Source organism: Platalea leucorodia (assembly GCF_965183815.1).
Source record: "Platalea leucorodia genome assembly, chromosome: 7".
Classification (NCBI taxonomy): domain Eukaryota; kingdom Metazoa; phylum Chordata; class Aves; order Pelecaniformes; family Threskiornithidae; genus Platalea; species Platalea leucorodia.
The window spans coordinates 47,543,636-47,558,538 of NC_138829.1; the positions used below are offsets into that span (position 1 = coordinate 47,543,636).

General features: G+C 38.6%; 1 protein-coding gene across 2 annotated transcripts in view; it reads right to left on the bottom strand.

Annotated features, from left to right (window-relative positions):
* TTC17 (tetratricopeptide repeat domain 17) overlaps window positions 1-14,903 on the bottom strand; it is a 60,239-nt gene that overhangs the window by 40,289 nt on the left and 5,047 nt on the right. Inside the window, exons 2-10 of one of the 2 annotated variants that reach the window (XM_082318244.1) lie at window positions 9,336-9,583; window positions 6,320-6,409; window positions 4,596-4,765; window positions 3,441-3,552; window positions 2,177-2,308; window positions 1,385-1,494; window positions 955-1,099; window positions 428-567; window positions 24-184 (exon numbers count right to left, since the gene is read on the bottom strand). In XM_082318244.1, the coding sequence (XP_082174370.1) occupies window positions 24-184; window positions 428-567; window positions 955-1,099; window positions 1,385-1,494; window positions 2,177-2,308; window positions 3,441-3,552; window positions 4,596-4,765; window positions 6,320-6,397 (1,048 nt within the window). In that variant the 5' untranslated portion in view covers window positions 6,398-6,409; window positions 9,336-9,583. The remainder of the gene's footprint in view (window positions 1-23; window positions 185-427; window positions 568-954; window positions 1,100-1,384; window positions 1,495-2,176; window positions 2,309-3,440; window positions 3,553-4,595; window positions 4,766-6,319; window positions 6,410-9,335; window positions 9,584-14,903) is intronic. The other variant, XM_082318245.1, reaches the window with a different exon arrangement.

Genomic DNA, 14,903 nt, shown 5'->3' on the forward strand with positions numbered 1-14,903 from the left:
GCATGAACTCTAAAAAGTTGTACCTAATTGAGCTTCTTTTGCCATCTGTGTCTCGTGAATAATGTTCCTCAAGATTTGTTCCTCCTGGATGAGCTTGTACTTGTCTAAGACATCTTGTTGCCTAAGGTAATGGTCATGCTGCTTCTGATATTCCTTCAATTCATTTAGTGTTCGCTGAAGTGATCTTGAAAATTCAACAGTAGAAAAGGTTTACTTTGCATGCTTTTTAAAATATCAGCTTTTCCTATAATGTTGCACAGTTTCAACTTTGGGTTTCTAAAAGTATTCTTATGAATAATTTTATTGCACAGTCAAAGAAATATAGAAAGCTGAAAATCATTGTTTTATTTGAAATGTAAATAATTGCTGCAACAGAACAATAGAAGTGAGATTGTATGAATTAACACTAGGATGCTTCTTTAGTTACCTATGCTGGGCTTCCAATTTTTGCTCAAGTTTTTGTTGACACAAGACAGCATGCTTCCTTTTTACAGCTTGCTCAAACCCTGGTTTGGCCTGTAGAGCATGATCATAACACAGGACCGAGTGGTTGTACTCTCCAAGCATCTGAAGAATGACAGAGAATCAGCCATTGTTCAGTAATATTTAATTAAAAAAAAAAAAATTCCATTTTTAAAGAAGTCATTAACTCAAATTTTAATTTGTGGTTATATCTGACAGCAGCCTGTCATATCTGAAACTCAAGCCACTGTATCTGCCAAAGAAAGACTTCAGTAGAGTTTCCCTGGGATTTATTTCCAAGTGCAGATAAAAACCTTTGCTGAAAGACAGACTTTTGGATAAAAATATCTTGATAGAATCTTAAACATTAAGCGTGAAATGCGTGTGGAACACAAGACACATTGTAAAAGAGTAAAACATTACAAGTCAAGGCAGCAAGATTAAATAATAATTGGTCTTCTACAAGTCTTAGAAAATAAAGATAGTATTTACTGCGTATATATTTCCCAAAGTGTAATAGCTGGTAAAGAAGTCACTGTAATCCAGAGCTGCATGGACCACAATAGCTGCATCTGCAGAGAAGTGAGCCCGGTGCAGAATATTTGCCAAATTTACTAGTGCAATATCTTTATTTTGCCTAAAAGAAGAAAAGAAAATGAAATGAAAAAAAGAGAAAATAGACATTAAAAGAAGGTCAGACTGTCTAAGAATCATGCATAAGGATACATTCGTCAGTCACATATTTAATATATAATTTGATAGAAAAATGTCAAAATTATATATGTGCCTAGTATAGCAAATAAAGACTAAGAACAAGCAACATGGATTATTCCTTAGGATAGTCTTAGAAACTAAAACCTGTTTACTAACTAGGATAACCAGAAAAGCAATCTGAAAAGAAATCCTTATTAGCAATTCTTACCTTGAAGAAAAATGAAGGGCACGCATGGCACATTCTACTACTTGGTATGGCTCATTCTTTATTCGCCAGTAAAAAGAAGCCATATTATAGAGTACCCAGGAAGAAGAGTTCTGCCATAAAGAGAAACACATGAACTGTACTAACTGCTAAGACATGAACTAAAAGGTTAATCAAGGCTTTTATTATTACGGGATGGAAAGCTGAGCACCAAACCTGCTCTAAGTTATCCTCTTCCTCTAGAAAGTGGCTATTCGGCAATAGTTGCGAATGGTCAGGAAGAACGAACTAGCATATAAATGTATTAAAGAAACAGAACTTCTACCTTTCAGACAGGTTAAAATTCAAAATGAGATGAAATGAGAAGGGACAGCAGTTTAAGAATCAGCAGCTTAGTTGGAGTTCAGTGAGAGTTCCTATATTTTGCAGGAAGGTATTTAATAAAAACATACACATTTCAGTACTGTTGCTTCTTCTTTCTTTAAGTGCCTGCATTTTTGTTTAAAAGCTCTTATTACCTTGACAGAGCAATGAATGTGGTTTGCCAGACCACACAAACGCATGAGTCATTAAAGACGACAGTAAGTATCTATTTACTGGCTTTGCTGATGCTTTCTTCTACCTCTGCTTGCCTAGCAGAAAATGTTTTTAGTCTGCCTTTTGTAACTGAAATGTAAGCCAAAGGTATATGTGCAAAACTAGTACTGGATCTGATTGCACGTACCAGGCATATCTAATCTTGTGAGAACTTTCTAGTACTCTTTTTGTGCATACAGTAAGATTACAGTTTCATACCTTCATTAGCCCGTCATAAATACGATGACCTATTTCCTCTATACTTCTTCCCAGCCTCCGTGATAAGTATGTGAAGATTGGATCTTCTTTAGGTAACAAGGGTGCGGAAAGATTAACCCTTTCTTGGACACCCTAAAATAAAATTGAACATAGGTATTTGCTGACACTTCAACTAAAAGTAGAGAAATATACACACGAGCGTGACTCCCAGGAAAATTCAGAGCTTGGTTATTTTACATTCCTGTCTTCCTTTCATACCAAGATCTTAGGGATGTGACAGGATAATGTCACCTTTGACAGATGAATGATATATATTATTACAGATAGGTAAGCACTAGAAGCAGCCAGAAGCAGCCTCTGCTTGTGAATGCTATAGGGGAAACATTCATTTCTGGTAGCACTGTGTATCTGGCAGCTATTGATTTCACTAGTGACCACTGAAGCATTTAACTCATGTTTGTCAGGCTACATGCACACTATGAAAGTATCCCTACATTTCCTCTTCTTTTTCTTCCTTCCCCAACAACAAATGTATTCCTTTCAAAAGTACATCCAGACCCAGGAACAGAGCTAAAAAACTTCAGTTCCTGTTTTGTCCATAAGAAAATCCTTACTTGTAGATGAAAAGTCATTTTAAAGACTTGTAATAAAATAAATATAAAGATATAAGCACTAAAGCTGCATCTGCATTAGAAAATTTGCTCATATAATATTGCTGACAAAAACAATTTTTGCACCACACTTCCACTGTAACCTTTCTAAAGGAGATGAACTTTGTACTAGTAAAGGACAATTATCTGGGTTAGGGCTTGGCATTCAGACACAAAAGAGACAGTCAAGTATGTTAGGAGCTACCGACAAGCCTGCAAACAATTTTCTGACCCTGAATCTTTGTAGAGTTTAATGACCCTGTTCAGCACTCTCCAATTTTCAGCTGAAACAATTCACAAGTTAGAAGCATTTCCAATGAAAGCTACCATTTTACTAGTGAAAGGCGTGTTATGGAAACAAAATACTCCATTTTCTTAAAAATGCCCTCTAAAATAAGGCAAACAATAAAAGAGAAACAAGATCTCTATATCTGACGGAACTGTCTTCCTGTAAGCAGGTACTTTAATCGGGGCACAACTGTGGTTTAAAAAGTCTGAAATGGTCTTGAAAGATACCTTCAATACCTTTCAACCTTGACTGAGAACTGCCAGTCAGAGTTTTCTATTCCTGTTCCTGATGGGGGAAAAAAACATAATTGCATTTACTCACTTACCCGTAAGTGCTGAAAAGCATGAATACTGTATGGAAGATCTAGAACTTTTGTACAGTCTGGCTGCTGCAGGTCTGGAGGTACTGGTGACTTTGTGTCTATGTAGTCTTCAGGGCTGAGGACATAACAACATAACACAGCAGACTCCAGGTTAAAATACTGCTAAAGTTCATAAGAGACAGTATTGTAGTTGACGAACACAGTATTCTGATTTGACCATTAACAAAAATCCTGTGTTTGAGCACATTAGACCATTTCTGATGTCTTCCCAGATTCCAGTTGTCTCAGGATGTCATCACTATAGGATAAAGTGAATACATTTCCGTCTGCTTTAGAGAAAACATCAAGATTTGGATAGCCTCCAAAATGTATCAGTGTCAACCTAGTGTATCACTACTATGATTAATGATCTATCTGCCAGGCAAATGGCAATGCATGCAGATTAGAAGACTCTTCAACTGAAACAAACAAACAAACCCCAAGTATAAGTGAGAAGCCCAAATGAAGGTATCTGAGGATAAAATCATCTTTTCCCACTTCAAGTACTCACCTGATTATGTTAAAAACCATAAAACTACAAAAACAAAACAGTCAGCCCTGAAGATGAATTACCAATGAAGCTGGATGTCAAGCAGACTGTCCACACATCCTTTACTTGCTAAACACGGGATGAAATATGACCAGAAGGTTCAACAGCTTGGTAATCAACAAGGGACATGATGGTAATCAACAGAATTTCATTCAAATTTAAGTCAAGACAGTTCCCACTACAAGAAGTGTATCTAGCTCAAAACACCCAAAGCACGCTCAAGCAAATTCAATCCCCTTCTACATGATGCACTTCAGTTTAATTCACATGTCTGGTCATATCAGTACAGAGTTACAGTGGTAGAACTGACTGGGAGCCTGGGAATAGAATGAAGAAGTAGTTTCAAGGTAGGGCTAACATGGACAGTTTGGGGGAGACAGCATTTCTGTGTCGTACCCCTTCATAATTAGTGGCAGAGGTTGTTTCAATTTTATTCCGCACTAACACAAAATAAAACAACTGTCATCTAAAGAACAGTCAGTGACAGTATTTTTCTTTTTACTTGCATTTAGAGGTTTTGTTTATTTTTTCATTCAGTAAAAATCTTAAAATATAAAGCATCTTATTACCGGATATCTTTGCTCTCTAAGGTGATGTACGTGCCATCGTATAGATCTAGGTCCCCCAAGGGCACCTTTGCTTTAATGCAGTCCGGATCCTCTTTATTATGCCTTTGTTCCAGCCCTGTGTCTCTGTCCTCATTTTCCTCTATATGAATCTTTTGAGCAACTAACTGTTTCTGTAGGAATAAAAAAAAAAAAAAAAAAAAAAAAAAGAAACAGAAGAATGTATACTGATGAAAGCAAACTCTATAGTTGCTAGGAGTTGAACAGTCAACTTTTTCCTTAAAGCAAAGTCCACCTGAAGAAAATCTAAAACACTGTTCAAATTTTGGGAATATTCCTCTATATTTTATAACATCTGCAGGACATTTTTTGATTTAGATGGAATATAAATACTTTCATTAGAGATAATACAACTTGAATAGGCTCTTATTTCTCCTGCTGTACCTAAAAAGAGGGCTAATAGCATTCCAGATTCATGGTAGGCCATTCAGAAAAAGAACAGTTGTTAACAGTATGTCAGCTTTACCATATTTGGACCCTTTTCCTCCACTGTAAGTCCTCATGGAAATAATATTAGAGACTGCAAACAAAATGAACTTCTTAATCATTCAGCGTGCTAAGTACAACTGAGGTGGCAGGCTAATGCAAGAATTGAGACTAATTTCTATAGATCAGCTTATGATGTGCCTTAGGAGCTACCTTTCACCCCATAAAGCTCATAGGTATTGATTACTATGAGCAGCAGATGGACTAACGATCTGTCCCAGCACAGTAAGCTGTATTTAATTCTCACCTAGATCTGCAAATTGAAAACCTGTTAAATATCATAACGATTTGTGTATGTGAAATAAGAAAATTTGCATTTTTAATTAAAGCCATACACAGTTGATTACACACTACTATGCAATACTAGAGATATATACAGTAGCAGCAACTTGTACAAGATCTTACAATAGGTAACTTCTGCTGAAAGTCATTTGTATGTCACAAATTGTACATTAGTGATTTCCAAACCCACAACCCATGTCCTGAAAAGCTTACAACTATTGTTCCATCCATAGCTAAAATGTCCATTACCGCAAAAATGAGTATACCTCGATGAGAAAGACTGGCTGAACACAGTCACACAAGGGGCAGCCCTGCTTTTTTTCCTCCCTTCCACTTCTCCCATTCACCTAAAACTACCTCTGGTGCTCATCTAACTTCCCAGTTAGCTAGTTAGGCTAATCTGACAAAATCAAAGCTGGCACAAGAGAAAAAAGTGCATGGCCAGAAGAAAGGCTGTGAACTGTTAGCTTGTCCAGCCCATATTATATTTAAACTTTAGTTTAAGTTATCCGTTTGAAGTTCATTAAAGCCCTTTTCAGAAGGGTGTTCTCAGACCCTTTTTCCAATAATAAATGGGCTTGAAGAAAAGCAGGGGTGACCTGCTCTGTATTCTTCTGGAATGTAGTAGTCAGCAACAGAATCCAGTACCTAAATGGCTTTACTTAAAAATGTTAGTATTTATGGATAACAACAGGGAATGATGTAACTGGGGACAATGATAATCAGTTGAGCATACTTGAGGCACAAAATTCTTGAGATCTGAAGAATTCTTCATCCTTTCACTGAAGCAGTATTATGCCAATAATGACCTCTGTTCCCGATCTAAGTCTATCACTAAAAACCCTGTGAAAAAAAAAAATCTTTATTTTCAGAAATTAATACTTAATGTTATGCTTTACCTCCAGTTCTTTGAGGTAGTTAACTGTTGTTTCTTGTCTCATTAGTATTACCAAATCATGTGGGTTCCTCAAGTTCATTGGTGAATCCACCTGCAAGACATTTCAACAGTCCATCATGTAAGACATTCCCCTAATTAGCATGATTTTAAAATAAGTTTTTGTCAACTTTCCAAACAACTTGGACACATTTCTGGGACTCTCTCTTATTGCAGTGCTGCATCTCCAGCAGCAAATTTCCTGGTCATTTTAATGCGTCCTGTCAACAGACTAAGCCTTGGGCCATGTTCTCTTGGCTGTGAGTCAGATAAGCTCAAATCTACTTTCTTTGGACTATTGACTGTGAAGTCTACATTCCTTGCAAACCTCCCTACTGAGTAAGAATCCTATCCTTCAAGATGAAAACACTTGTTCCTTTTATCCTGCCCCCCCCAAAACCTAAGAGTGGTTTCGGCTAAATTTGGCTAAGTATTCCTTTCCAAATCAAAAGCTGAACGGCTTCTTTTAGTATGGACCATTTTGGCGGGTGGCTACCTATACAGTCCAGATACTTACACGTAACTAATTTTCTGCCTTAGCAAATTAATTCTCTTGTATCACCAGATGAATAGAAAATAATAGGTGTTACTGACACCAGTTAATTTTTACACTATGAATTTGGAGATTATGGATTTAACTGTTGCCAATAAAGGGTGACCAAGCATCTGCAATGATCCAGAGAAGCACAGAAAACACCATATTAAAAAAAATTAACGATGTTGTTAGCTGAAGCATTAAAGTCTACAGCATTTTACTTACAGTCACATTTCATATTTCCTCCTATGGGCCCCACCTCACTTTGAACTGGTTGCACACAAAACCAGAGTTACACACTGAATGTAGCACTAGTTCATGCCTCATTTGCTAGAGAAACTACTGTGGTATGTGCAAGCAAAAGAGATTAATTTGCAAAGAAAATAAGGGAAAGTTTTAAGCATTTAATTGCCCATTCCAAAATAGCACTGTTCCTCTGACATCTAAAGGTTGCTTGCATGATATTAGTGTCACTGAGAGTGAAGTCAACTATCAGCTCCACTTTCAGTGACAAACTGCATCTGGGGAGAGATTTTTTGCAGAAAGTTATGCAGGCATCACCATTTAGAAAGCCTTATTCTTAAAGATGAAGGATCTTGGCTTATCATTCATTCAGAAACAGAATGATATTCAGGGACAGCTTCTGTTTTTAACTTTTGATAAAACAGTCTCATGAGAGTCAGGTCTGAATTTAGTGTTTGGGAATTTGGAGTGGTATGTTACCAATCCAGCGTGCACGGGTTGACAGAAAAGCACACAAGTACCAAATTCCTATCAACTATTACCTGGCAGCAGAAATCAAAGTGACAACAACAATCAAACAGCAATGTCACTGAATTAATTCATAAAGTTATGTCAATCCACCAGGAAATCATCTCAACCTAAGCAGCATGCATGATATTTTTTCTTTAGTCTTCAGATTTTCACTTCCAGATCTGACCTGTTTCTCACCAGCAAATGAGCACTTTCTAGTAATAGCAAAACCCTTCAGTCTAGTAGAAAGTTAATATTATTAAAGAGGTAATGGCTGCCAAGGTTATTTAAGACCAATGCAGTGTGTAAACAAAAAGCTCTAAACCCAAAACTTTAGTAGTAAATCCAACCTTACATTTATTTACATTTAATAATTTCTGACTCAAAGTTCAAGACTTCCACTGCAAGAAATTAGCAGAGTAAAGACTATTATTAGCTCCTAAAAATAAAAATCCATTTTAGGTGCAATAATTTCAGAAAAAGAATTTTAATGGAAAAATTAAGCAGCTACACTGGACAATCATGCAAGATTTGCAGAAGAAACTTGAGCCAGCACATCCAATGCATTCAGAGCACTTTTGGCAGCTTGTAAAAGTGAGCCAAATATACTATATCAGTTCTTATAGTCTTCAGTTTATACATTTATAGTATTAAGGCATTACAAAATGATAACAGAGGAAGTAAAAAGCATTCAGATCTATAAAAAAATGCTGTATGACAAAAAGGAAAACAGATTCTTAATTGAAAACCAGAAGAGATCTTATGATATCATGCCTGCGAACGAGGAAAACACCTTCAACAGGCATCAGTTTGGAGGATGATGGTGCTCAAACTTAAGAATTTCATAGAATTCAAAGTGCAATTTCCTAATCTGCTTAGATTGATCCAAAAAAATCACCCTGCTGTCAAGTAGGCGAATACTCCCTTTTCTTACTACCTGTAATCTTACAGCTCCACTGAGAAACAGGTCAGCCAATACAGCTGAAAAATAACTTAAAAGATTAAACAATTAGTTTTCAGCCAGATCAGCAGGCTAATCTGAATTGGCCTCAGGTGAGCACTTCATCATCCCCCTCTCCGTAGCGACAGCCACATGGCTCTCGAACTGCAACCTGTTCCTCTCGGATCCAGCCAGCAATACTTTCAAGACTTCTGGTTCATTACCCACCTTTTTACAACATCCCTCCCCAGATCAAACACGTTTTCTTTTACAGTGCCAGCCGTTTCTACAGCTGGAAAAAGACAAAGCTAACCTACTCAGCTGTGAAGAGCACCAATACTGCATTTGCCATCCAGGGCAGTAATGCCACCTCATGAATAATTTAGCACAGTGAGTAAGTAGAAAACAAAGACATAATATCCCCATAATCGACACAGCAGAGGTTAACAGTAGCAGCAGTGGTGAAGTTAAGCAGGCAGCAGCACGTGCTGAAATGGAGAACGCACACTCGGAGCCCTGCAGGGCTCACCACCTGGGTGCTCACACTTTGCCCCGTCCTTGCTGCTCATGCTCAAGTGCCACCTAGCATCTTCCTCCTTTCCAGTGCAGCCATATGCCAAAACCCAGAAAATTATACCCTGAACAAAATATATAAGACATGTCAGAACTTTCCTATGGGCTGCTGCTTAGAAAAATTCAAAGACACAACAAGACACCCCAAAGATTTGGAAAAGCCCTCAGAGCTTCACTCACCTGTCAAATAATTCTGTAGTCAGAAATACAGTAGTCCAAATAAAACATATTTCATGGATACCTGGAGACTGTTCTGGATTAGACCCCTTCCTTCCCACAAGAAAAATACTCTAGGTAGATTTTAGAAGATACTGGTTTCATTCAGTCTCATGTCATGCTTGTTCTCTTATAGACACTTGCCGCCTCTATTTAATAGTCACCCAGAGACTGATCTGGTTGTGGAAATGCCTCCAGTTTCAAGAAAGTATCTAAAACAAAACAAGAAGAGGCTGGTTCCACCAGAGAAGTTCTGCATAAAATATCAACTTATTTTTCTCTTCTTTATGTCTGTTGCCTTTGCACAGTTGAAATACATCTTCATGGCATCTGTTACAGAAAATATTTCTTTAGACAGAAAACAGTAAGCAACATGAACGGTATGGGATCATTTTGAGGAAAGAGCACGTTATATCCACAATTGCATATGATTTTATGGTACAAACAGTATGTACTTACTAGCTCATAGCCATAGCTCCCCTCTTTTATGACAGCTCAGGTATTTGCAAATAACTGTGTATTGAAAGCCTCCTGCTGTGAAATACAGGGTGCACGTGGCCCCTGTCTTACTAAGCTTCACCACAGTTGCTGACAACACAGTCCTGGGACCACTGGGATGAATAGAAGTTTGTATTTGTTCTGAGCACTGCTGAAGATGTCCATGGCACAGTGTCTGCATTTAATGTCAGTTTTTAAACAATTAACTAGTACAGAAAACAGAACAAAACTTTGCTCTGGAAATGAACATAGGTCTGACTTCAACAGTTAAAACCTTATTAGAGGGCAGGCGTTATTTCAAAAGCTGTCATGTTTTATCTTAATACTGTAACAGCTGCAATCAAATAGCCAGGTGTCCTCAGATGCTTCTTTTTACCTTACGATTGAATCTACTGCCAGGCAGGACTTGGGCTCACTTTAGCACATTACACTCTCTTCCCTGCTGCACAGAAAGTTGCAGATACACCACCCTCACCCCCAGTGTTAAAAACCACTTCACATTTGATGCTTCCTGTCACATTTAAGACAGGAGCTGAGGATGTTAGCATAAACTAAAACTGCATTAGAAACGGTAGCTTCGCTTTTATGCGATATAGGACAGTGGCCTGCTAATACGACAGATCCTTCAGCCCTTCATGCAAAGTCTGTTGTGCCCCATCATCTGATTAGGGGAGTCAGATGAATGAAAACCAGATGGACACTGCGATTTAGCTCATCTTCTGCAAAATGCAAGCAGCTCCCCACTAGACTCTGCTGGGATGAAATGGAACAGATGTCAGCCGGCAGAGCACCTACAGCCTCATGGTGAGGAGAGTGGAGACTCCTGTGCCAGAATAGGTGCTTGTTCCAACTTACTCATTTTTAACTCAAAGCATTAGGCTGATGGCAAAGCACCACATTCATTTACTCTTCCTCCAAAGTGCTGAAACTGTGACATTCAAGATGAAGTGCTTGAAATGCAAGAATCTGACTTCAATTCAAACACAGTAAACCGGAAAAAAATAGAGGTTCAAGGAAAGCTTTTCAGCACTGACGGCTACTATAGCTACACTGCAGAAAGCCTGCCAGTAAACCACTTTTAGAATAAGTGTTCTCTGTTCAACTTTGCCCAAAGGTGAAAGTTTCTTTTTAAAGCACAGTTCAAATTTATTCACTGTCACAAAGTACACCAAGAACCTGATTCAGCAAGAAACACACAGAATTTGTGTAACAAAAAAAAAAGACATCCGAGTTGAATCAAACCCTGAAGTTTTAGAGAGTCTCTTGTGTTACCTGCATATATCAAAGTCTCTGAATAATTAGACTTGTACATTTTGCCAAACCTTCTGGTATATTTCTCCCCACGATCCAGTTATATCGCACCAGGAAGTAAATTTTTAAAATGAGGGTCAATGAATGCCTCGGTCAACTATTTTTAGGTAAGGCTTTTTTTAAAGTACTGTGGAAATCCCACTGTTAACTGAGGCACAGGAACACCCAGATCAGAACAGCTGTTAGTGACTCTACGTGTCCTAAAAGCATTCTACTACATGCAGAAGGCAGGTTATGACAGAAAGAAGCTGGAAAAGATACTACATCAAATGATGGTGTACAGCAAAATGGACTCCTCTTACTTGTTTTATAGGCTTGCTTTACAGAAAGTGGATCTTTTGTTACTGTACTTGCGAAATGAAGGCAATTCCCACTCAAATAGGCTGGAACTGCTTGCAGTCTCAAGTGGGAGCAAAGGATCTAAAAACTGATGCTTGCCTTTTGGTATATTTTTGCTGTCCTGAGATACTCTACACTCCAACACGATGCTACTACAGCATTTCTGAAAAAGCTGCAAAAAAATCTGTATAGGTTTCAGTGCAAGACAAGCTACAAAACTGGAAAATATATGCTTTGGCTTATCCAAATAATAAGCAGGGAGTGTCAGAAGATACTTGTTCCAAGGCATGTCTCTGAAAAATTCACACAGAAAAATTATGTTGAATCAAGTTATTATAATAAGTATTGAGCCATTTAAAAGCTTAGATAGATAACATATCTAATACATCAAAGGAAAACAAGACTTTATTTGTAACACCACTTGTCTGCAATGTGTTGTTGGTCACACTTAAGGGTACAAAACAAATTTCCAACGTGTATATTCTAGCTAAGGTTGTTTATATTCTACAGTAGCAAAACAGATGCCAGCCATACACTCAGTTGAATCAAAACAAGAGATGGAGAGATCACTCATATACATCTGTAATGAACAGGCACTTGTTTTCATAAATGCAGACTGATTCCTGCTGCCTGCTCACTGCCAAATCCTAAAAATATTGTGTTCTAATGTTGAAAGTACAGAAAAAGAAAAATACTAATTAGACTTACACACTACCTAAAAAAAGTTAACCCTGAGCAGTAATTTCTTCAGCAAATGAATAGCAGACAATCTGTTAGTTTTTTCTGGTTAAACTTTAAGGGAAATTACTTTATCCAGTGATGTATTTTTAGGGCAGGCATTTTATACCATGGTTCTCATTTCCTAATTGGTTAGTAACAGGTAGCAATTCAGCTTTAAATGTACAAAAGAAAAAAAAAAAAAAAAAAAAAGAAGAGTTCAGCTACATGAAATAACAGTGGATTTCACAGTTTCCCTGACTTTGCTCTTTTGGGCTTCGATGGGGCCTTCATGCAAACACGAGCTTGGGCCACTTCCAGGCTATGTTTTTGCTGTGAAGCTCACAGTATGAGGAAGGCATGCCAGGCACCAAGCACAGCTTTCAACACAGAATAATCAGTTTTGAACAGTCGATTCATATCATCTTGTCAGTTTGTTCTACCCTTATTCTAAACGTGATCAAAAACAGGACGAGAGGCCAGGAAATTGAAGTGTAAGGATGCTAAGAGAAATGGGACCTGGGAGCCACCCTGTGCCCAGAGGACAAAGGCTGTATGGAAACACCAGGAGTGGGGGAACGAGCAGGACATGGCGCCTACACACGGTCAGAGCCACCACTGGGGCCTTCTGGACTCACAAACTGAACCACCTCAGCGTGTATTACTATGATGGGCTAAATCCAGATATTTTTCTATTAAAGCTTTGCTGTCAGCAGTCAAAACCTGGCATAAGGTTACCTGCTAGACTGTGGCAGGAGTGAGGGGCATGGGCACCGACAGCTGTATGTCAGCAGCCCTTCGGATCTGCCTCTTAGCTCCTCCACTGCAGATGCAAATCTTTCACTATTGAGAACAGTGAAAGCTACTTCTCCACCACTGCCCCAAAGAACAAAAAAATTTGCATTTCTCACTGCACTCCACATATAGGCGACCACACGGCCTATTTTTATCAAATTCGGATCTAGCCATGACCTTCACAGTGATACAGAAAGACGGAGGCTGCAATCCCCTGTGAGCAGGCAGCGCTGGTGAAGCGCTGTTCTAGGTCAGCAGGACCCTATCGGGGACAAGGATGTTAAGTGTCTCAGCCATTCACTACATAAAACATTCAGGTTCAAGCTTTTCAAATATACTTATGAAAAGGCAGAAAATTTAAAATGAAGGGTTTTTTAAAAATTATTTTTCACACTAGAGGAAGGCCTAAATCCCACAGTCTTCTGGTAATCAAAAGAGAAGTTTTAAAACCATACAAGTTTCCCTTTTCCTGAGGATAAGCTGACCTATGCTTCAAAACCATCACACTTCAGCTCATCACCCTGGGGTTGGATAACATCTAATGAACTGCAGTGACTCACACCAACCTCCAGCCTAGGTCGCTCTGCACAGACTCATGAAGAGGCACTGGCAACTGTTTTGGGGGAGGCGTGCTGTGTTGCACACTTCAGTAAGAATGAAAAAAATTTTTTTTTGTTTAGCACACAACAGACTTGGAAGGATAAGAAATTCAGTCAAGAAAGAGGTCGTATGGCCAAGCAAACTAACCTTTAGAGAAAGAGCAAAGTAAACATCCATCTGTCATTTTCAAGATAGGACTGAGTGACTGCTTAATATATTGCAGAAGATGCTTTTGTAAGCAGCAAATAGCTTTTTATTTGGCTGCACTAGATTTTCAGCTTTCCTTGGTTTTGGATGGCTGCTTTTCCTATAGTCTTGAGCATATGGACCACTTTTCTCATCTCAACCTCTTAGCATATGCATGCAGTCAGACGATAGACATCAGTAATGCATTAACCAACTCTAAAGCCATCCATGAATGCTCCTGCCTTGCTACAACTTGAGGCACACTTGCATTCAAATCCACAACCAAACGAACAACTGTTAGGTAATGCCTCCCCTCTTTACTTGTACTAAACCAGAATTAAGCACTCTACTGCACTGCATGAAATTCAGATGTCACATTTACTGGGCAGCTAGTCTTCTTAGCCCCAAACAGGCTAACTAGCATTGCTCGTTCACTCTCTTCTCCAGATCATCTCTAACAAACTTCAAAACACATGACAGTGCATTAAAAACAAAACAACATTTTGTCAACTCAGATTCCTTGCCAGAGGCTCTCTGCTCCTGGGAACACTTCCCCAGTCCTGCTTTGGGCCATCTGCCTGGGAAGTTTCTTTGCTTCTTTTAGTTTAGTTACTCAGAACTAACTTTTTCAGCGTTTATAGTAGTCCACATAAAGGCAGTCCTCTGAGTCCCTGCCAGCTTGCTCGGCTTTAATCGCCTTCATCAAGGGATCTTTAGAAAGACCCTACCTCAGCTCTGATACGTCAGGTCTCTGAGAGGCGATAGCAGCTGGTCCCCACCAGTAAAGACATGAATGACTACTGAAACTGCTTCCTGCATTGCATTTAATCTGTCACTTGTTTGTCCTCTCTTTATGCCAAGTTTCTCTCTTCTCTTGAAGTACAGTAGTATTTCTGTAGAGTGGCTACTTTCCCTACTGGCAGCAAGCACTGTCTAAAATCAGTTATATATTAGCCTGAACTTTATACCGTGAGTTGTGAAATGAGAAAGCTTATAAACAGGTGCACTGAGCAGATATAATCTCATTAGAGAGAGACGATTACTCAGTCCCTGACTTTGCAGGAACACACATTTGAAAGTGGACTC